General features: G+C 37.8%; 1 protein-coding gene across 3 annotated transcripts in view; it reads left to right on the forward strand.

Moving 5' to 3' along the window:
* The first annotated feature begins 1134 nt into the window (after window positions 1–1134).
* BLNK (B cell linker) overlaps window positions 1135–24785 on the forward strand; it is a 93172-nt gene continuing 69521 nt past the window's right edge. The window contains exons 1-2 of one of the 3 annotated variants that reach the window (XM_033066631.1): window positions 1135–1211; window positions 8558–8620. In XM_033066631.1, coding sequence (XP_032922522.1) covers window positions 8564–8620 — 57 coding nt within the window. In that variant the 5' untranslated portion in view covers window positions 1135–1211; window positions 8558–8563. Of the gene's footprint in view, window positions 1212–3902; window positions 4011–8557; window positions 8621–24785 lie in introns of those variants that run through there. The other 2 variants (XM_033066633.2, XM_033066630.1) reach the window with 2 other exon arrangements.

Consider the following 24785-nt stretch of genomic DNA (forward strand, 5'->3'; position numbering starts at 1 on the left):
CAAACAAATATGCAATGCAAATGTTCAGCCTATAAATTGTTTCTGCAGTTAAAACTGATTTTCCAGGAACAAACTGTGGCAAACCAGTCTCATTTCCTTCCTCAATATGGTAGCTACCTAGTTTGGGGGCACAAAGCCCATATTATCACTGATGCTTTTAATAAGATCCCACATAAAAATCATCACATACAAACTAGAGAAATGTGATTAAAGCACTGTTTGTTATAAGTTATCTGACTCTCATTGAGAATATATCCTGTGAATCGCTTCCAAACTCAGTATTCCAAGTAGAGTTCCACAGGCGTTTGTCCTGGTTATAACGGTGTTCAGGATTTTGTTAATAACATGTGCTGCATAACAAGCATACTCCTAAATATCTATCAGGATATTACTGAGCCAGAAGTAGTTTCCATGGGATAAATAGTATACTGGGACCAGTTTAGACACATCATTTTTCAGTAAGATACAGCCAAATTAAAGTGTGCTGAAAGGGAAAATACTTAACAAGAGTTTCCCAAATCGCTACTTAAGAACAAATGCTCGTGAAACCGGGTTTGCTCCTTCAGAAAGAGCAGGATGTCCTAGTCAAGCCCATCTGGTGCTTAGACAGCAATTATCCTTACAAACAGACACTTCCTTTTACTCCTTCCAGCCGTAGAGCACAAAATTTATTCTAGATCCTCTTCCTGCTGCTCCACTTAAGGACGTGGGGAATCTGATGAATCCCCAAAATCTCAGTTAAAAAAATGGGTTATCGAACTGATTTCCAAGACTGACTCAATCTCCTCTAGTTGTTTTTAATCCTGCCTTTCTGCTAAAGCCCTGCCAAGATCTCTCCAGGTCCCTTTCAGACTCTGTGATTTCTGTTGATTATGTTGCTATTTTTATTTCCTGTTAAATGAAAAAAAGAAAAAAGACAAAACCAATTAGCAAGACTTTTATCAAACTTCGAGACAGATAGCTGTAAGCAAGACTTCATTTTCCAATGTTCTTTGTAGACTTATTTAGACTATGAGTATATTCTAGTTTTTTACTTTAAGAATGTTTTTCTCCCACCCACTATGAATGCCAAGCCTGTCAATCACACTAACAACAACAAAATACATATGGGACAGTTTAAGGAGGAAGAGCAGACATGAGAAACTGCTCCTTTAACTTATTTGGAATCAACTCCAGCATGACTGCCTGGGAGAAAAATAAAAGAGTATGTGGTAAGTCATGTTACTTTCATTATTTTTGTATAAAATGGGAAAACACAAACAGGGACGGCATTTCATATTTCCTGTATAGTAATATTTCATTGACCTATCTTGCTTAAGTATATTTTCCCAAGGCAGTATTCCAGTGTTATGTCCAGTAAAACGAGTCTCTTGCAGCTGCTACGGGGTTTTGCAAAGCCGAACTTTGAAAGTTTTGAGATAAGTTTAACACATTTAGTGCTTTTGTTCATGAACATACAGAGGGTATTTAGTAATAAATGCCAGTGGTATGATCTAGGAAACAGTTTTTATACTGCTTTTTAACTATGTCTATGAAATCACAAACTGAGAACTTAATTTACAAAAAGCCAAGGAGCTGTAGCCTGCAAAAACTTGTTCTTTATGTTGCTTGCACATTTCAGATTCTAGGAAATTAACTTTTGCCAATATATAGTGTAAAGTTATGTTAACTCTGTTTGTTACACAGGCTTTGTATGGGAATGAATTTCTCTTTAGAGGATAAAATTCCTGGTGTATAAAATGCACACATTTAGATTCCTCTGAAATACGGTACTTCTCAAGTACTAGATGTCCTTTTTCATTAGGGCTCAAAAAAAAAAAAAGATATTTCTTAATATATAGAACCAGATTTCTACCTTTTTTTGAAGAAGTGAAATTGTAAACACTACAGATTAAAAGTGTTAATGCCTCCAGTAAGACACAAGTTTTTTAAATAGCAGATTATTTTCCGCACACATACCCAAATACATTTTTAAGCCTGCCAGGGTACACAGCAGATCAGAAGGCTCCAGGGAATTTTCAAGTAGCAAGCAAGTCTGACCTGCCCTAGGCTAGTGCTCTTTCACATTTAAGTATCTACAATCTGCTTCAAAATTTTATGTAAGCACCTGAAAGTTGGAAAGAAACCATTTCTGTGGGTGTCTTTATCTGGGGAACTCTGCAAGCCTCAGTATTCTGCTCAAGAACTTCCCCCACTACAGCCCTCACAGGCAACATGTGTTCAAGTGCACATATTTATTTGGGTTTATCACACCATGGAAGGTGATACATTACACAGAGGAACTAGAAGTGTGAGGGTACTAAGCAGAATCAGTAATCTAATTTGGGATTCTCCAGCAAACAATTTTTTATATAATCCCCTTGAGGGTAATGGAAAGCAAGTGGAAGTGCATTACAATATTCTCAATTTCTGTCGCGCACACTAAAGGACAGAAAATTACAGCATCGATCGAACCAAGGGCAACATCAGCACCAAGAGATGAGATGTAAGGATCCCAAATGAGCCTCCTCATGTCTCTGATTGTCTTTTTATTTTCCCTCTTGTCATTATGTTTAATCTGACTAAAACACAAATGGAAAAACATTTCTTTCAAGTCTTGCAGTCCCTTTGGTTGAACCACCTATGCTCTGCCCCTTTGGGAGTTCAAAACTGAGCACGACCTTCCCAAAGAGATCTGCCTCATTCAGTAGAGAGAGGCAGACTGCATAAACATTGGCCTTTTAAGAGTCCCATCCTGAGAGCCTGGAACATAAATTAAGGCAATGCCAGCACAAAAGAACTAGCCACAATTCAGTGTTGAGGAAGAGCAGAGAGAAAGCAGGCAGGAGGAAGAGGACGCCTGGGCACAGCCAGGTGGGGCAGCGGGCAGGGCAGAGCTGCAACTCACCCTGCAGAGTGCAGGAAGGTGACAGCAGGCAGAGCTGGCAGCCAGGAGCAGTTCCTCAGAAAATTCAGAAAATGCTCCCAGCCTGATGGGCAGTGAGAGGAGGAGGAGCAGGTACGGCTGGCAGCACACACTGAACTGCATAATTCTTAAAGTACTATTTTTAATTTGCCTTTGAGGTGTTTGAACTAGGACTGCTTACACCTACTCGGTAAGCAAACAGCCCGCACGACAAATATCTGCACTTATTATTCATGTTTCACACCTAATGCCATCTGTTATTTTGTTGTTTCCTGTAAGCAGCCATTAAACCTGTAACTCGCACATCTCCTACCCAGCTGCCTCTCACCTTCACAATCCATGAAGACTCCACAACTGACAAAATCACTCCTGCACTCAAACCAGACAAGCAACATTTCCTAAGGAATGCATGCACCTCTCTCTTCTGCATACAGTGGAAAGAGCATTGCTGCCTCCTGTCATCCAGAAAGATGGTGCCTCCCTTGGAAGAACTCACAACCAACATTACGAAACATTGAACACTACAAAGCACTATGAAATTCAACAATGTTTTCATAATATGCCAGCCAAGCACCTCAAAGGTTTTTCTGAGCAGGCCAAATTTAAGATGCAAGAGTTTCTATCTTATTTCTGAAAATTCAGGAGTTGAGTTTTGCCAGATTCAGTGTTCTGCCAAAGTCAGAAAATAGCAAAAAGGTATTCACTGGCAACAACTGACCTGTCAGTCACTCTAACAGTAAAAATACATGCAGGAAAATTTTAAGGACAGCACATGACACATCAACCTTTTCAGTAATGACAGGTATGTGCATATGTTGATATAACAATCACTTTCCTTATACTAGAGTCACTCACACAACAACATTGGTACTTCCTAAAATCACCCTTTACAGGCGTTCACTTTAAGTGAGCAAACAGGAAAAAAGTTGCAAAAAGGACTTCCTCCTCAGATTTCTACATCAGTTAAAAACAGTAAAGCAAGAGCTCAGTATTATTCATGCAGATCAAGTCTTTCTCCCTGGATAGAAGCATGGCCACAAAACTACCATCTCAAGAGGAGTTTGAGAACTGGACAGCTTTTCAAGTTGCAGCTCTCTTAAGACAGGTACTGAATCTCTGTGTAAGACTTTAGGGAGTTCAGTCTGTATTCAGCTTGCAGAAACACTTATTGGATTTATCCTTAAAAACCAGATATCTTATCCTGCATCTAGCACAAATGTTTTCATGTGCTAAAAATAGTTTAGTCACCACCTAGTAATATAACTTGAGGTTTTTGGTACTCTCCTGTTTTCTACAGAAATCCAATTCATGGTAGAAGCTAAGATCTCCAGCATTACAAACCATACAAAAGTGTTCTCTCACAGGAATATTTTTTTATGAGAGAAAAGGTATTTCATGCCCAAATTTATTTCCTGCTGGGAAGAAATAATAATTTCAAGAGAAAGTATGTCGAGTTTTATATTTGAATATAGCTTTAAAATTTACAGCATGTCAATAAGAATCTACTGTTCATCTTTTCTTCTCAGTGCATATATACACACAGTAATTGTTAGATGTTGCTTAAGTTTAATGTACATGAGCTTTGGGGTTGGGGGGGGGTTGAGTCATTCCTTTATTAGCTTGTATATTTCTTTGTTCTACAAAGTCCTTTCTAGTATATCTAAAACAACCTGAATTGCACAAAGTATTCCAAGCTCATTTTCTGACATCTTTCACTATCTTACTAATCTCCTCTCAGATATATAAAATATATCCTCCATGATACAGCCTTTTTTATCACATTTTTCCTTATAACTTACTGAATACTATGACTCAGGTTTGAGTTCTGCCTGTAACTTCTAAAGTCCGTTCCTGCAATTGGATATATAATCTCATTTTATATCCCTTTTGTTTGTTTTTATGCAAGTTACTCTATGTTTTGTATATAGGACTTTTTTTCTTGTATTTATCCTAATTCTAATTATAAGATCACTAATCTTTTCCAGTACCTTCTTTACACTGACAGTGAGAATTCATGGTCATTAAGATTTCTCATCCTTTTCAACTGAAGGAACATATAGTCTTTGTCAAGGAAAATAATAATGCTATAAAGTCTTCCCACAGGAGTTCCATTTGTAGCCACATAAAAAGTAGGCCACAGTTTGAAATTATAATTTTAGGTTTGTTTGGGTTTGTTTTTGTTTTTTTTCATTTTGCCTGTGTATAAACAGATACGCTTATTTATGTACAATTAAAAAAAAAAACAAAGACAACAAAATCACAAACAGTTCACGGTGGAGATGTAGCACAGGTGGATCACTGTTCCCACGCTGAGAAAGCTAACCTCTTCCATGGAATTAACTCATGCCATAAAGGTAATGGATCAGCTGGTGGGGAACTCAGTACTGTGAACAGTTACTCAGAGGATTAATTAGCTCAAAGCCTTTCAGCTTAAAGGAAATCAGGCTAATTTATAGAAGTTAGAATGGTTTTAAGGTACTCTGCAATTCTATGCAGAATACAAGACAGAAAATTAATAACAATCGTTCAACAACTCAAAGGCTTCCAGGGAAATTTCAGGCACACCATAACTGCTGGCTTCATACTTGTTAAGTGACTATTCCAACTTTATAAAAAGCTGTTAATGTCTGTGCATACACTCACAATGCTGATTAAAGCAGCTAAATAAACCAGTTAGTACAATATAACCACATTAAGTGCTTGGCCATCCTGTGTATTAAAGGCTGGCCCAGCCATTTTCCTGTGGCCTCTGGGGACAGAGCTGTCAGCTCCCACTGCCAGCACTCCAGACAGCCTCAGCACAGCTACTCCATCACTTCCACAGTCAGACCACATGCTGGGGGCTGTGCTGGAGTTCCCCACCCTAACACTGGCCATACATGTGCATGAACCCAAAAAAAGGTGTTAAGGATACAGAAACAAGCACCAAAATGTGCCAGAACTAGGATTACCTCCATGGCCTGATTTTTTCATTTTCACATATGCATCATGATAGCCTGTAACTGCTTCTTCACATGCCAGTCACAAAATCTCTCAATGCAGAGAAACCAGCAGGTTTCTGCATTATTCTATGCCACTAAAGAAATTATAAGGTGCACAAGGCCAGGACTGGCTGAAAACCAGAGAACAAATACAGAGTACTGTTGATTTAATGCTGCCTTGAAATATTAGACCCTGTTTCTGCCCCAGCACAACACTTTCACCTGATGATATACAAGTCACCCAGAAAAAGCATGACATTTCCCAAATGTTTGGTTTGCAGTAGTGGAAGGCAAGAGCAACAACCACAGTGGCATCTCTGCTCAGAAGGTAAAAATAACAAAATATATACTATGCAGATATACATTTATATCTCTTAGATCTAAACAGTTGGAGTTAGGTACCAAAAACCACTAGAGATACTCTGGGGGCTTTATTTTTCATGCACCTCAACTCCCCTTACAAATGAAGTTTTCATGTCAGACAGTGCTCTCAGAGAAAGCAGTTATTAGTGTTTCTGAAGTACTTGGGCAACAAAGAGTCCTGTAGAACAGTTCAGATTTTTATAAAACCATTCTGAGTTCAGAGAAGGTTTTGAGTACTGTGCAATACAGGTAACACAAGATAGATAAGCAGTGAGCACTTAACAGAAAACAATACTTTGACCTTCAGGAAAGTAACAGCTTTCATGTTCTGTGACTGAGGCTGGGTTTTCTAGAAGAGGTACACTCAGGCTTATGCCACAATATATATGTAAAATGAGTATGTACATATGTAGCATGCAATTTCAGTATTTTCTTAAGTCTTAATGATACAGATTTTTCTGTGTCATAAATACAAAAGGTCTCAACTAGCCATTCTGCTAAGCGTTTCCAGTCTCATTAAAGGCATTTGGTATAAAATCAATACCTTAACTACTAAATAATAATTAACTACACAGATTTTTCATTTTCCCTCATAAATAGGTCAGGATAGTAATGTACACCTGTTAGCCATGTGGATGAACCTCACAGTCATCTTGCATCTATGTTGTAATAGCAACACTGAAATACTCCATGCTATGCTCAGAGTTTACCTACTTGGCCTCCGTTTGCTATGTAGTCTGGTCCCTCTCCTAGTACTCAACATACGTGTAAGAAAAGTTAATATAATCTCAAGAAAATTCAAGGTTCCATGGTCATCACTAAACACTAGCAGCAAGATACCTGCTTGCCTGAAGCATTTAACCATGTAAAAAGAACACATTTTTCCTTACATGAAAGCTTGATTAATGTCATAATTAAAGCTCAAAAGCAGCTCATCAAGCCTGTATCTGGAGATAGAAGTAGAAACTAGAAATAGATGGGAAAAGCCAAGAGAAGCAGAGAGTGCATAGCCTTGATTCTTTGCCTCTCCACCAAGACCAGTACAACTGATGGTAAATTCACACAATCCACAATCACTGGTCCAACAACCACAGCAAATCTCTCCTTTGAATTGTGATCTTTTCTGTATTGTAAATAAGCAGGACTCTCCCAATCATAGTAGGAATAAAAAAAAATATAAACCCAGGCATATCAGCTAACAGGCCAAAAAATATGAATATGTGTCGGAACAGGACATTTACATATCAAAAAGTAGATAAAATACACAATTAATATTTCAACATTATCAGCTTTTAGTCTAGAAATACAGAATTATCTTAGGAAAGCCACAAAACTATGTCTATGAGAAGAACTTATTGCACTATTTCTCTGTTAGCATCTGATTTGGTCACTACTGATACAGACATTTACATCTAACCATTACAAATACTAAAACTCATTTTGACAATGGTACATTAAAAGAAGATACTTCTATTAAAGAAGATATTTCTAAACTTTTTTGCCACTTTCCATGCATAATACTTAATGTCTTTCAAAAGCCACATTAAGCCATCTAATACAACATGAGATTTTTGGAACATGTTCTGCCCTGATCCGTTATTTTCCACTTTTTAAAAGAAAATCCAATGTGTCCATTTTTTCCAAATCACTATTCAGTAGTTAGTTCTACTTCATGATGTAATCTTTCTGGACATTCTGGTTTCATTTTCATTTATAATCAACATCAACTTTGTTTAAAAAAACATGACTACCACAACCATGTTACAGAAAAAAAATCCTGTTTCTGAACCTGATTTCTTTCCAGAAATGCCCATCACCATGGTAAGACACAGCCCAAATATCTGGTGCTGAAGCTGAGCATCCACTAGAGCAAAGAGATTGGTGAACAGGCATGTGGGAGGATGACATGGTTACTGATGAATTTTTGCCTCAGGATCTCTTTTAACCTGTTTCTAATTCTGGCTTCTTATCCCATAGCAATCCACAGTATTTCTGTTGGGTTCCTTGCTCCATTTATATGACATTTGCTGCTTCTTAATTTCTTCTTGTCTACTCCACTCACAATTTCATTAGCCCTTATCCCTTGTAATCTTTTTTCCTAAGAAAGAGGTAATACTGTGTCTTATCTCTTACACCAAAGTCACTGCCTAAGCATTAGAGTTACTCAATATCCTTTTCCTAATTATCCTTGTCAAGTCATATAACAATTTCCACAACCTCAAGTATTTGAGCACAAGAAACAATAATTAGTTTGTTTACATATGTCAAGTTTCATAGTATTGTAATAATCTTGTCTTTTTTCTCACAGTTTGGAATGCCTGAATCTGCTGAGGTTGTAGAAAAACTGTGCATGAATGGATCTCATTTCTTGGTAAGCAAATATTCCATAAATGCTCTCACTCAGGTGTATTTCAGCATGAGGATTGTATTCCTCACAGTGCCAGGAAATAACCTGAAATTTTCCTTCCTTATACACCAGTCATCAATTGCTTTGATTTTGCATTTTAGTGTGTTGGTTTATACCTCTGACTAGAGGAATCTCCCATCAGCACATAGGTGTGGCAGAGGACATCTCATGAAATGTAAAGCGGTTGTGGGTTTTTTAACAATACAGATATTTTAAAGCCATCATTTACATAAAAGTTTTTTCACAAGACTTGCATGATTAAGAATATTTACCAGAACAGAATGGTACGTGAATTTTATAATAAAAGTTTGGAGATACTGGAAACAATGCCTGAAAAAATCTGATAATGTCCTTTCCTGATCTCTGTAGAATTTTTTGTATTAGTGTGTTTAATTGATTGCAACTAATTAAGAGAGAGGACTAAAATAACTCCTTGAACTGCAGCAATTCCTCTACCAATAATTCCATTTGTATAGTTATTGAAGTAAAATTCCTTAAAATCTATTTTAAAGGCAAAATTATTGTTATGGTGCATTTATGCACTGCAGAGATGTTTTGTTTCCTTAGCAATGCATTGCTCCACAGAACTGCTTCCTGGGTGCATCAGGAGTTACACCTGCTGTTAATGCTAACAAGAGCTTCACTGCTACAACATGATTCATGAGACTGCAGATGCAGCATGGCCACAGAGAAAAACTGGGTTTCACCAAAAATTTATACTAATGTAGTAGGACTAACAAAGCTGTCAAATACAAACTGATTCCTGTCCCGTCCATCCATTATAAATTGGATCACTAAATGTGCTGCAGTCTCTGTCACTGCATGAGAGGCACGTTAAAGCTAAGGGTGGTTTGGTGGCTTCCTGCGGCTCTACAGCAGCAGTGGATGGAGAAGTAATTTCAGATGTTAGTGGTAAACTTTCAAAATACAAGTGAAAAAAGCAAGGAGAACAATGGATGACCTTTGGTGACAGTCTGTGATACAAAAGTAGTATGATGAAAAATGAAAGCATTTACTGGTATGTTCTCCAGACTATCTAGTCTCCTCAAAATACTCTTAAGGATTATTTTGCACTGCAGAAAACACAGCACTATATATGTGAGAAAATGAGCAACATACATTTTTTTTATGTCACTATAGAAAAATTGAGGCAAGTGTCATACACAGGTAGAAACTTTCCTACAAATTTTATATAGACTTTAATTGCATTGTTCAGTAGCATTGTTAACATGATAAATCTGCATGCTTGAAACAGAATTATGACAATACTAAAAAAAAATCAAATACCTATATTTTGCTGCCATTAATAGCCTTATTTGAGTAATTGCAAGATGCTGTTCTCCTATGTACAAGCTAACCCATGTATTAACTTAAAAATAATTAAATCAACAGGCAATTTTTTTATTCCAAGCTCCTAGCCCAATATATGAGAAATCTGTACAATGCCAGAAATTAGATGTTCCTTGCTACTAGGTGTGTTTTAGAAAGCACAGCCTTAGTAGAGCTACCTTAGGAATAGAAAACAGAAAAATGGAGTAACGGGATAGCAGACACTTCCATTCAGAAAATCTGAGTTTCTTTCGACATGACTTATAGCATGATTCTCTACCTGATCTATTGTTCTGTGTAGAGATGTCCAGAATTCAAAAATCCCAAAAGTCCTGAAGCTGTTATGTGCCTCTTAAATGCTTTTTTCAAGAACCTGAGGGTTTGCACTTCAGTTTATCCTTCAGTTATAAGAGGCATATGATTTCCTTCTACTGCTGTCCGCAAAATCTAAACAGAAGCTCAGTATCACCTTTAGACATTAGGCTTAGAATCACTAGAGAAAAGCTGGCCATCTATCACTACACAGCAGTGAATCAAAAAAACCTAAGCCCAAAACCCTTAAAACAAAACACTTCCACAAGCCTGATGACACCTGCTAAATCGATGGGACATGTTTACCTTTGCATAATCATTTTAAAAGCAAATATGTTTGCCATTGTATGTGCATAGAGACCCTGGGCACACATGGAGCTCTCACAATACAATGTGCAGCATTTCTGTGTGTCTAACAAAAGTTAGATGAATATTTAGACACAGATCTGGTTTTGCTATGAGATCTGTCAGGAATCACTGAAAAGTGAAAATTCCTTCTAGCCTGGAAGATAAAGAAGAAAGCAACACTGGTATCTGACATGATAACACAGTGAGCTTCTCCCACTGCTCGTTCAGAGAGCCCAAGTTACTGCTTTACCTTTGCATGGGCTGGAAAATTGTCCCTCCCACTGCAGAAGGCACATCTGAGTGCCTGTGAAGGCAGGAGGGGCAGCCCAAGGGGAGCCACCCCAACACCTACCCATGCCACCCTTCACAATTCCCAGACAAGCCCTTCTTACAGTGTGGCTCCTCCAGCCTGCCCCAAAGCCCTGCTGTGGCACTGACACCTCCAGCACATGCAGTACAGGTGGTTTGTGGCAGTGAGATATGCCAAAATCCAGAGGCAGTGCCAGCCCACTTCCAGGCACTACTGGAGGAAGCTTTCCTGGGAAGAAAGATCTGCAGCCAGCACACTGTACTTTGATAAAAGATATAAACACCAACCCACCAGATGTACCTTTATTTCCTGTTTTTCCTATGAGCACACTCATCTTTTTAATTTTTCCAAAGAGGAACGTTGTTAAATGTCGGGAAAATGCTGCAGAATGAAATTATCCTAAAGCCTGCCACTGAACTAACACAAAACGACTTAGGGAGCCATCCTGCACAAAATCCTTCATGTCAAATGCAAACTGCATTTTATTTGAAAGTGGATCAAACATTTATCAATACTAAGGTCTTTTTGAGGTTTAAAGTGTTCAGAGTCTTGGAGACATTATAGCCACAAAAGCTGTGATAGGTTGGCCAAAACACCTTAAATCAATTTGACTGCCTTCAGAATAGAAATAATCAACATTTATATGGTCATTTCTTTGAATATTTCTTGCCTTTGAGTGGCTAAAAAATAATCATTTTTATGGTAATATCATATTCTGTTTTATAAACATACTGAGCATCCAACTGAACTTTTATAGGAAACTAAATTACATGCATTTCATAAAAATTTAGAAGTAATAGCTCTTCCTTTACACTTCTGTAGAATCTAAAAACACAAAAGGGTGGTATATTAGATCTGAAGTGTACCATGCAGTTTCATTTTTCATCAATAGTACCATACTTGTGATAGTTACTCAATATGCAGGTCACATCTCAGTGATGCTAATCTGGTCCTAATGTGCAAATCAGCATTAAGCCACAGCTGCATTGCACAGAGCATATCATATTCTATCTTGCTTTTTAATGTCTGAACTTGCTACACTGTGCTCCTGCTTTTCAGTTCCCTCTAAGCGCAGGTTGCTTGTTTGATGCTTTTTTTAAAATTCTGTTTTGAATTCCCAGTAACAGATTGAAAAAGATATAAAAGTGAAGTTTTACTTGAACTTCAGAACTGAAAATAGAAGACTTTCTTATTGGATTTGTATATAGAAATTTACTAAAAGAAATCTAAACACAGCAAAAATGGTCAGACATTGATTCTAAACCACTTTCATGTATTCCTTTTCTTTCTTGCTCTTTCAAAACGTGTTCTGAATTGCATGGCTGGAATAGGAATGCCCTGGAGAAAACCAGGGCCATGTTATTCACAAATACCCTACTGGGGATTTTTGAATAATATTTAGAAATTGAACCTGTGTCTTCCTGTGGGAGATTCCTGACTCCCTGCCAGTGCAAAACACTGCCAGAGCTTGTCAGGTTCAACTCACCGAGCCTGTCCTTTGACATCCATTTCTGTCAGCATTGCTACTGAGAAAAAGCAGCTCTTGTCCAGAAAAAGCAACCCCTGTCTCACTTGGGCGCTCCCTCCCATCCCTGCAATGCAGGAGCAGCAGACAGGAAAGGACAGGAACCACATCTGCTTTCAACAGTGACCACAGCAACCAAACACAGCACACCTAAAGCTCTTCTGTTGCTATTTGAAATTTGCAGAGTCCCACCTTCCCCAGTTTCAGCTAAAAGAGTATTTCCCAATGATAGGAGTGATATTTTCACAGCATGGGATATGGGAATAGGTGGAAAGACATTAAAATTGGTTTAGGTGGCTTGGATATCTACTTGAAAAAAAGGATAACCAGCATCAGATTCTGTTCAGATTGATCTGACATCCATCCCTGTATACTTAGTTTTATGAATAAAATTCAGACCGTGAATGCCTCAAGTTTCCAGAGAGGGGGAAAAACTCTTTTATAGGTCCTACATAAGCAAAAGAAATTAAAGACTTACTAAGTACATTCCTATAAGCTAATTCCTCTGAGATAGAGCCAAAAGAGTCTTGCCCTGTTTTGCCTGGGTGTCAAGCAAGCATAGAAAGCTTAGGCAAGGTCAGAGAAACATGGTCCCAAGGTGCAGGTACTGTTGAGTCCCACAATGCACTGCATAGCTCAGAGAGCCATAAAAGAAGCTTTTTGCAATGACACAATTTTTAATATTAAGTTTTGGCATACCCAATTGTTTTGGAAGCAGAAGTGATGTAGGTATTGTTTACCCTGCCTTTGGCAAGCACACAAGGTTACCATGGCAAAAAAAGTGTTGCTCACCACAGAAAATTGGTGTTACAAAAATACACATCTTCAGCTACAAAACTAAAGTAGGCCACATAACTGCATTAATTTAGTTGCATTTTTACATGATTTTTATTACTCTGACATTGCTTACTCCAATTTATCTACCATCTGCCACCTTCCCTTTTACCTTAACCCTTTGCATTCCACAGTGACTGAACCTCCCTTCACCCACTACCCTCTAAACCTCCTTGCCTTCAGTGCCTTCCAACACCTTCCAAGGAGCTTTGTTTCTGCTCCTCTTTTAGCCAGGGTCCTCCTTCCCTTTGCTCCTTAATAAGGTTTTATTGGTAATGGATTGAAATTTCTTCTACTGACATTCCTCAAGGATTTACACTCCTTCAGGCTTTCTTCATTTCCATTCTTCATAATGTAAAGGTTTCCTGTCAGAGGCAGCAGAAGTGGCTTAGATATCAAAAGTATTTTTTCAGAAGCACCTAAATTTCCAGGTATTTCTACAGATTGTGTTCACTTTCTCAATGAAGAGTGGATAGCAGTAGGAGCTGGGAACTTTAAGAGCCTGGTCTCTAGTGCAAAGACAAGTGATCCCAGCACCTCCCTTTAGCAAGCACTTAACAGACTTTGAAAACACAGTGAAAATAAAGCTGGTTAAAATGAAAGCTTTCAGGGCAGGAAGAAACTGAAAAATTCTTCTCCAGGCAGATAGATGCACAGCATGAAAAGATAAGGAAGAAAATGCACCAAGGAGCAGAGCAGTGCAAGCTTTGCCCCCCGAGCAGTTCTCGCAGGGATGCAGTGGGGGGCTGAGCAAAGGGACAGGTAAGAGCAGCTCCCTGGGTCACCCTGAACATCAGCAGCTGCCTAGTCCAGAGGGCTTTGCTTCTGTTTCTCACTGTTCTAACCAAATAGGAAACAGCTGCTGAAAGCAGAATCAGTTACTCAGAGTCATTTCAAGAAGAAAATGGTAAGAACGTGTCTTAGAAAGGAGACAAACATTGTTTAACTTATCACATAAGAAGAGGCAGTCACCTTAAAGAGACAAGGGGTAAGAGAAAGATATTTTACATCTAAGCACCTCTGCTGCTGATCAGTCATCTTCAACCAGGTCATAAGTACAAGGGCACTACATATTCATGCATCATCAAAGCATAAGGCAATTGTAAAGAGAAAAACTGCATATTTATCCTTATTCTGAAAAAAAAAAAAAAAAAACAAGGAAATATGAAGCTGGATTACTGAACGTAGATATAATTTCTGAAATCTAGGGCACTGTGAAGATATACATCATTCTTGGTACACAAAAACACAAACTATTTTAGCTATCAAGTTATTAGTTAAACATATATTAATATGAGCAAATAAAACACTCAAAATAAATTATTAGACTGAGATACAAAGTCAAACATCATTATCACTGAATTGCCATGATTGTTAGCTTAGAAACTGAATTTCATCCAATCATTTTGAATTATTTTCCTGCCAAGTATTTTCAAATATCTCAAAAGCAACTTAATAAAACTATCTAATGTCATAACCCAGCAATGGAATCCTGCAGTAAAAAATTCTGAGCCTGTGCAAAAATATTTATTACAGGAGTGGCTCATTTTTTTTTCTGTGACAGAAGAGCATTTCTATTCATATTCCAAATACTACTGCCAGAAATTATTTGAGCTTTTTTTTTTTGTTTGCTTTATGCAGTAGTTGCAAAGGATGCAAAGTGCTTGTCTGCTTTCCAGTCTTTAAGCTCCAGCACACAACAATTCAATCAAATTCTAAATGTCATGATAGTCATAATTACATTAAATATGGATTAAAGGAATATCTTTTGACACAGAATTCTTTGTTGATCATTTTAAATGTTAAGTCTTGTGTACCTTTCAAGTTCAAGGAACATGAAAAAGAATGTTAGAAGTTGTAGAAATTAAGCCACTGTGTCATAGTTTCTAACATGGACTTTGTAAGCCCTTAACTGAAAAATAGGAAAACTCCACAGAGCCTTAGGCTTTGTAATTTTTAATTTCCTCCTGTTTCTGTTTCATTCAAGTATCCTAGTTATAAAAGTACACTCCCTCTTTTGAAAATTTGTGATTGGATGAATCTTCATTTTGGTTGCTTTTGTACTCTCTCCTTCATGAAAGATGAGGAGATTTTACAATGCGTGTACGCTGCTTCACAGCACTAATGTCCAAAATCATTAGTAACATTTAAAAACCATGCCAGAAACTTTAATCACTCCCCCATTGTTAAATACCAGCTGCTAACCATTTCAGAAATCTAGTATGCCTAATCAGAATTTAGTCCTTCTGCTTTCACATTATTTGTTTCAAATATAATATAAATTCCTAATTCTCCACCCTTTACTTCATCCTTAAAGGGGTTGGTGAAGAGGGGCACCACAGTGCTCTTCACCTGAGAGATATTTCCAAATGCCTCTGGGAAAATACACTTTTCTGCAGCAAAGACTAAATATTAGCAGTTCTCATGAGAAAGCATGTACAAGTTAAAAATTGATGTAGAGGATTTTTCCAGGAAAGGGACAACTCTTATGGCTCTGTTGGTTTGGAAAGGTGAATACATATACAATTCTGTAGAGAACAAGAAAATCCTGTGAAAACCAGACAATACAGCAGGGAGAAAGAACTCCTTGGGAATAGGCTGGAGAGAATCTGAAGTTTTAAGTTGTCTGTGTCTACTGAGTTCAGAAAGGGAGGAATTCATCAGCCTTCCATGTAAAAAATGGAATTGCATTGAGTACAGTTGAATATAGTCTAAGTTTCTATTGCAAAGAGAGGGAACCTGGAATGGCTTCAAATATTAACATTTTGAGGCGGTGGGTGATGAGATAAATATCATGAGATAAATGAGATAAATTTCCAAGGAGATACATTTCAAGCTGCTATTCTTAATCCATGAGCTAGAAATCATTGGGGAAAAAAATTGAGGAACTTCCACTTAAAAAAAAAAAAAAAAGAAAAAAAGAAATGAAAAAGGAAAAAGGACTGTGAACAGAATACCCTTTTGTTGAAATCTGTCTGAATACTGCAACTACAAAGCTACTAATTGTAAAGTGACATGAATGAAAGCAAAACAAGCACACTGTTACCCACCCAGGACATCCACAGGGGTGTTATGTGAGGATCATTATGCCAGGACTGTTCTGCTGCTAGATTTTCACTTAGACACACTCACAGCCTAAGATTCAGATATGAGCACATTTTGCTAATGGTGACTGAGCTATTATGGCTGAATTAAAAAGCTTAAGGTACCTAAAATAAAAGTCCACAAAGTCTGCAGTGCAAGGTTACAGAAAGTAGAAGCATTGAGGAAGTTACCAAATATCAGGGAGTTTCCCTTAGTAAAATGAAGCCATCCCGGGTTTTTTTACAGGATGACATCTGCTATGAATAAGCATGATGCTAAGGGGAAGGGGGGAAAAAAAAGCAAACACAACAGGAACACCAAGCCTATAAGTTGCTAGTAATGTAGTGATTTCTGAATTTCAATGTAATATTGTATTTAATTTAAAATGATCAGCAGATGGCTTGCATGACCTGCCAGTTATTGGCATACTGCTAAGAGCAAAAGCTTCCAGCTATTCCTAGAATGGCTTAAAAGACACTATTAAATATTTATCAGTCTTTCCGTATCTAAAAACTCATGGAATTTGCCCACATTAAAAAAATAAAAACAACACACACACAGATGCAATTGCAGAGATCTTGCATGCGTTTTCCCAGTGCCAATTTCATGCATAAGCACAGACCTTACATTGGAGAATCTGGCTTGAAGTTTGGGTTGGACTGCTGGGAAACCACATCACACACTGGTGCTCAGGAAGAGGCATGTTGGAAAGAATTTAGAATTCCCAGAGGTCCTACAAAACTAGTGCTTAGAAGAATAAGAATTTCAATCATTTCATTTATTTTAGGCCCCTGGAATACTGAAGAGTAAATTCTACCCAAAATTCACATTAGTGTCAAATGCAGAAAAACAGCTTCTATTTGTAGGGTATTTGATTCCCTCTATGCACTCCTACCTGCAGCATTTGACTTCACATTAATAATCAGGCAAAAAATTCGTACAAAATATATTATAACTTCTTTGTTAATATTCTTTCAATCTGCTATGGAATATTTTCATTTTGTTTCTTTGCTTTCCTATTTATTTCTTCCAATGTTCCTGTGTAGCTGGGGTTTTTCACTTAACAGTTTAACTATTTTATCCCCTGCTACATGACTGCAATTTACACTTTTAAAAGGTGTTATCTACATCCGTTGCAACAGAGTCCTTGAAAAGCATAAGACTGAGAATTATTAAAACCTAAGAAATGCTATGGGGTTGATTTCTCATGGTATGACCCTGATAGAGTAAAAACTTGATTTTCTATCAAGCTTACTTAAATGTCCCATTAGACATCTAGAACATCTAATCAGCATAATATGAGTAGTCAGGGTGCTTAACCATCTGAATGTAGGATGAGATACAAATGAACAAAGCACATGATTTTTTGGTTCAAAAAATGCAGGCATTAGACTACAAACATATGTTATCTATTTATAGCTGATGACCTATTTTACTCACTCAGAACTACTCAAGGCAAATGCTGACATTTGCCCTTAACCCCTAGTTTCCTGTGAAGGGGAAAATGCAACACTTCATTTGTGTTTTAAATTGTCTGGGTCCTGTAGAATATATAAAGCAGATTGGAGAAGTGTCTCTATGGGCCAGCATCGCACTTCAAGTAAAAGAGACTCTTCACTGGAGCAAACAAACCAACCTCAAAACTTCATTCTTTTACCTGAATGTTTTTGATTCAGGTGGTTTCAGAGTATCTGAAATGCATCTGTACAAACACAGCACCAAATTTAGAAAAGGCAGTAGGAAAAGAGTGCAAATAAATTCTGTAATAGTATCATCCCCAAAGTCTGGGGTTTATTTGGTCATATATACACTTTCCAAACAGAAAGTCCTCTACTGACAAAATTCAGTGTTTTTTAGAACTGTACCATGCATTATTTATGGTGTTATCGTTTCTTCCTTTTCCCTGTCCAATTAAGTATTCTTGAACTTGACAGTGTAGAGCTACATTTTCTGTTGGGTCTTGAAGGACTTTTGTGACTGTTCTCATGAATAAATTCAGACATACATAAAACTGAGGAACTCAACAATTAGGTCATGGGAGGTTTTTCTGTTTTCCTATGTTTTTCATCACAACACAAACCACCACATTAGTTCCAAATGCAAGAAATATCCATTTGGGTAGCACAGATAAAACTAGTATCATTTGATATTGGCAGACAATAGCTGAATTTCCACAACATAACATGAAGAGTTTCTTGGATAAGATTTTGCCTTTGTTGAGCTTCAGCTTGAAATAACCCCGATTCATTAATTTTAATCAGCTAAAGACAAATAGAGCCACTTTTGTCATGTTAAACAGTGCCCAGATTCAGTGACACTCTGCAAAGGCATGGTTATCAGTTAGGTCAACAATTTCTCCAGCATCCACCATCTGATCTTGTGCACCTCACACATCTGAATAAGCTTCAGATCCCCTCTCTCACACATGGATAAGAGTGGAAAAGCCATAGTCATTTTATAAACATATTAGAGTGGGAAATGCCAGGGTCTCTTACTTGGCAAGTAGTGCAAAAGAAAGTAAAATACAATTTGTTTTTCCTTCTTTAAGTATTCTGGAAGACATCTGGTCATTCTATGCAGGTATATTATTTGGCTGGGTAATTACAGTCACATGTAAAAAGCTAAGAAAGCACTAAGCAAAAATAAAATTTACTTTTATTACTAAAGGTTTATTTTTCTGGACTAAAAATACAACACTTCTGTTTAGCTTTATGTAGGAGGTACACACCACCAAGGATAATTTCATTAATTTAAAAGGACAAGTTTCTAAATTGATTTTGTTTTCTAAGTCTCCAAGTTTGAAGTTTAAAACCTGCACTTCCTTCCCCTCCAAGAAAAATAACTGAATTAAAATACAGATTTAGCAACAACAGCCATCCATTTAATCACTATCTTAAACTATTAGGGAGTTGAATTTTATTTTTACACTTTTATTGCACCAGAAAGAGCTACAAGTAGTTGGGACCAATAATTGAAATACAGTAATTTCACAACTATAAAGCGCACCCTTTTGAATACAATTTTGATGGAAGTGCGCCTTATAGTCTGGTGCGCCTTATAAATGGACAAAGTTCGGAAATTTGCCAACCCAGAAGTGTGAGCCGTGGGGGGAGCCAGCAGGGCCACGGCTGCCGGGTGCAGGCAGGGCCGCGGCCAGCAACCGCGCAGGCGGGGCTGGTGGCGGATCCTTGCTGCAAAAAAAGTGCGCCTTATAGTCCAGTGCGCCTTATATATGGGCGAAAGTACAGAAATTTGCCGACACCCGGAAGTGCGCCTTATAATCCGGTGCACCTTATAGTCGTGAAATGACAGTAATATGGTCCTGGCTAGCAGCTTAAGTCACTAGAATGAATGTGGTAAATCACGCTAAGAAACAGTAATTAGAGTATTTCTTGAACTATGAAGAAACTTAAGTAATCAAAATTGCCTGGTTTTATCAAAAGAGTTATTTTATTTTGCTTCTGGTCAATTAAAAAAGAATTGGATTCACACTGATATCGAACTCATTACAAACTCATTTAACACAGTGGGGGATTGATTAGCTTCTAATAAACAAACCGTTTGCCAACAATTGATAATTGACGTATCAAAATTCAAATGTTCTCTCTTTTTGTGTTCTTCTCCTGTTTTGCAAGTGTATATGCCCAATTGTAAGGATGGCTGTTATGTAACATAATCATCCATTATTGCCTCTTGACTTTCACAAATCATCAAATCATTTAGAGAGCAGCATATGTTTTTTTATATTAGTGCTCAGTGTTCATACAATTCCTAGCTTGCTTCTGTATGTAAACAATACTACATTACTGCACTATAATTCTTTAAAACCTTGAAAGCATTTAAATACAAAAACTGAATATTCAGTCTAAGCTGAATTTCAGTATTAGTCAATGGTTTGAGGATGAGAAAGGGACAAAGTTAATCAACAGTGACTTTTTCCTAAAAAGAAATTACTCCCACACACAAGGAAACTGGGGTTAGTAGAGTAATTTAAAGTTAACATGTTGGTCACTTTCATCTCAGCATAAATATCACTGGTTTCCAGATACCATTATAATGACAGGCTAATATTAGAACTGTTCAAGAATATGTGCATTGTTTTCCTGGAATGAGCGTATTTTTGAAGCCATGTGAATCTTCAGAAATTACTAGGATGTGAAAGGACATTTGCATGTAGAGTTTTGACCTCTTCTCTTGCTCTTTTGCCTGTTAATCTATCTCAGCTGGTTCGTCTTTAACATTCCAAAACTTCCAGTAGCTTTCAAAGCTCAACTTTTCTCCAAGAAAACACGCTGCTTTTCCTTTCTCCCCACACTCTGAACTCTGCACAAGCTTGGTAATAGATTTGAAGACATACTGCTCCAAAATGTTGCAATGGCAGCATAATGAAACTCAAGTGTTGTTTTATGAACTGCCAGGAAAGGAAAGAGTGTCTGTATGTCAGTGGAAATTTGGAATTTCTTGTAAGCATTTAATCTCTGCTGTCAACAACATGTTGGGTCATTGACTTATAAAGCCTTGAAACAAAAATATTTATTTTTAGACACTTTAAATATATATTCTGATATTTATTTCACTTCAAGAGCTATGCTTGCTAACTACTGTAATTTAAATTTCAAAAATCGGTAGAAAAAGATTTTTCTCAAGGAGATTCATGTATACTTATATATAGGGGAAAAGTCATTTCAATGACATTTGGCATCATTTTTATAACCCACGCTAATTGCCCTGCTCACAATTAACTTGGGTCACTTCAAGAATGGGCCAAAGGAAGTCTGCTTCACATGCATTCCTGAACAATATCTAATGCTATCAAATCAATGCCAAATATACTAAGAGTAAGATTATAAAATCTGAATACTTGGAAGATTTGAGAACTTTAGAAGTAGACAGACTTCACTGGCTACTGTGAAGTGTGACAAAGATCAAATTTACATTTATGAAGATTCATCACGCTAAAAGGGAAGGGAAAAATGCACATGCTGGGTACCCCAGGACTTTGATTAAATATACAGATCCAGCATGAAATCCAAATAAATAAATGTTTGTGTGTAAAGACCAAGCAGCAATACAGAAGTATAAAAAAAGGCGACACTGTATAACTCACATACTGACAGTCTGTAGAGCAATATAAATATGCACAGGAACACCAAACTTTAACCTAATATGTTGAATCCTGTATCCAAAACTAGATCTCCTTTTTCCTGTTGAAATCATCTAACAGTTTAATATCTATCAGATAGATATATGTCACTTGACAAATAGGTCATTATACGACCTATTCAATTTCCATGTGAGAATAAAGGAGGTGAAAAACTTCCAAAGCACCTTTTCCTTTGCTTCTTTCTAATGACACTAACTGTTCAGGTCTTCACAGCTGAAGTAAAAGGAAATCAAACCTCTTAAATTAAGTTACCCTGATAACTATCCCCACAACATCTATCATCTAGAAGCATCATTAGCACCAGATGTGTTGCACTGACAGAAGACATTGTTGATTACATTAAACCAGAAAATAATTAAGCCATTGAAGCACACTAATAAATTTATTGGCCTCCCAGAAGACAGGACATTGGGGTGGGGGGGAGGGAATGCTCTGTCAGGCTGTCTTTCAAATTTCCAAACTGAGAAAAATAAAGCAGATGTTTCAATCAAATCTCCTTAACCACTTTGTAGCTGAGTACTTACTGCAAAAGTTTGTTAAGCTCTTTGTGTCACATGGCTCACTTTGAGCAATACTGTACTAGCCTTTGGCTTTGCCCCTTCAAGATGTGGCTCCCAAAATCTGGGGCTGCCCTAGCCATAAACCACTTAGCAACACCTGGTCTCTTATCACAGACCAGGAGAGAGGCAACTACTCTGTGCTGTACCTGTCCTCCTCCCCACCTCAGAAGTCTTATCCAGACTCACTGCCATAACCCAACACAGATTTTGTTCATACTTAGAATGAAGTGAAGACACTTACAGACATAGGCATGTGTAGTTGCTTTTCTCCAGGGGCAGAAATAGTTCTTTCTGTTTGAGCCAGAGCCACATGTTGCATGCACTATTGGCTGACAGTCTTTCCAACACACAACAGTTGTGAAGGCTGATCTTGCAGCAGCTTGGACCTGGCATGTGTGCTCCACAACAACAGGTCTTAATTGTGCTCAATCTTGATACCTCTGCTGCTTACCTAAATTATCACTATTTGTGGTGTTTTCTCCTACTTGCAATCATTTCCAGACAGCATCTTAAGGTCTACCTTTACACAAACTTATTTCAGTCATTGAAATGCAGCAGTGGTGATCTTGCTGATGGAGCCAGTGATTACCACTATTAATAATATTGCTTGCTGTGGCTGAGGTAATGTGAATCAAGCAAATCAAATGCTCATTTTAAAGATACCTACAGATACATTACATACTTGTGACTATCTGAATTAAAGAGTACCTATACAGGATAGCTATAACCATTGAGATTATTAAAATCTAAACAGTGGAACTAAAGCACTACCTCAAAAACCTAAAGCAGTATCAAAGGAGGTACAGCAAATCTGTTCCACTATCTAGGGAGTACTTTCAAAGTCAAACAACTCTGCACATTTCTGTGTGGGCATTTGAAATTGTTTCCTCAATGTAGGTGCTCAAGGTGCTTATGAGGTGTTTTATTTCCAAAGAGAAGACAGCCAGCCATCAAAGTGTTTAGGGTAGACAGGCACGTACTAAGCCACATTTGGTTTCCTGATTCAGTAAGAGTATTTATTCTTATAATTAAGATTTGCTACATCTAGTTCCCTTGATGAAATGTAATGTGCTTACAATTATGCAGATGTTCTTTCTTTCAAGAACATATAGGTTTTGCTTTTAAGACTGCTGTTACAGCTTAACTGCTGCTGACAGCTTCTGCCATAGTATTTGCTCTGAGAGGTAAGATGATTCTCATAGTCCTTCTCTACAGCTTTTTTGGTCTCAGCTGTTTCCCAGCACTTCTTGTTCTAATTGTTTTTGTCTAGATGCATGGAAGCAGAAGGCAGCTGATTCTGCAGGCAGTGTCAGCAGGGAGCACATCTGCAGCGTTCCCAGGCCCCTGGCCAGCAGGGGACAGCTAAGGGTCCAATGTCACCCACTTTCTGGAATTCTCCAAGATTGATCCCACTGCTCCCAACAGCCAGACACACCTGGGGACCACCTGTATTTAGTTATTTGGCTTGTACAGCAGCAGTCAACTAAGATTACGACTTAACTTGCCCTAAGAAAGAGTCCTTGCCAGTCTCAGCTACCAGTGACCTGAGAGTTGATTCCTGACAGGCTATTTCCTGGTGTCATTTTCAGTATCCCTCATGAAAGCAGGATGGAAAGAATCAATACCCAGAAAACTGAGTTTGGTATTTCAGTGCAATGCACAGAGCATCTTGGACCAACTCAGCTTCAGCCACTGTTTACAGGCATTACTCTTCCTACCAATTCAATATTCAAATACTGAAAACACCACCATCGCAACAATTTTAGCACTCACTTCCTCTCATTCCCTTAGTAGGCAAATTAGATAAGCTGAAGGGACTTCTTCATACTTGCAAAGATGTCTGCTCACTTAAGGAAATACCAAATAGCAAAACCAGATTGTTTCAGCAAGAAAGATGAACGGGAAAGAAACTGCACATAATCACACAGCCAAGAGACAGGTTTTGTTTTTCACAGCACAAGCTAGACACAGAAGGGCACCACTTGACTCAAATCACCTGCATGCACTTACTGGAAGGGGACTCAGGTAGCTGGAAGCAGCAGCTGGCCTCAGACTTGGTTCAGCCCTGACAAAGGCAAGATTATTAACAGAAGCTGACACTGTCAATTCTGCTCTATGTCACCATTAAACTGGGTCAACAGCATATTGCACTCACACCTTGGGCTGAGTCCTGAGGAAAAGTCAGTTCTTAAAGCACCAGGTCTGCTTCTAGCAGGACTCTCCATATTGAGGGCATTTCTGCAGCATGTTCTGGTCTCAAGTGACTGGCATTTTGACTAGAGACTTAGAAATAGTCTTCCAGGCCTTAATTCTTAGCTGTGGTCAAAAATGGAACTTTTGACACCTCAGTATTTCCCTTTGCTCTGATTCAGAAGAAATAGTTGCAAACTTCCCATAAAAGTAAAAATAAAGTGCTTTGGAACCACTAAGGTAGTAATGTTTACATGCCTCATTTGGGTCTTTTACCTTACACTGAAAAACATGAAAATAAACTGATCAAATTTACCTTTTTTCAATAAAGTCTTAATCATCAATGAAATGAAAGAAGCCCTGAAAAACAACTTGTTTTAATTGATGAAGCATTTTTATGGATAAATGATTCTGCCAGAAGAATTTCAGCTGGCCCCTTTGAATTCTTTTCGCATAAAAAGAAATCAGACTTC

This window comes from Catharus ustulatus, chromosome 8 (genome assembly GCF_009819885.2).
Source record: "Catharus ustulatus isolate bCatUst1 chromosome 8, bCatUst1.pri.v2, whole genome shotgun sequence".
NCBI lineage: Eukaryota > Metazoa > Chordata > Aves > Passeriformes > Turdidae > Catharus > Catharus ustulatus.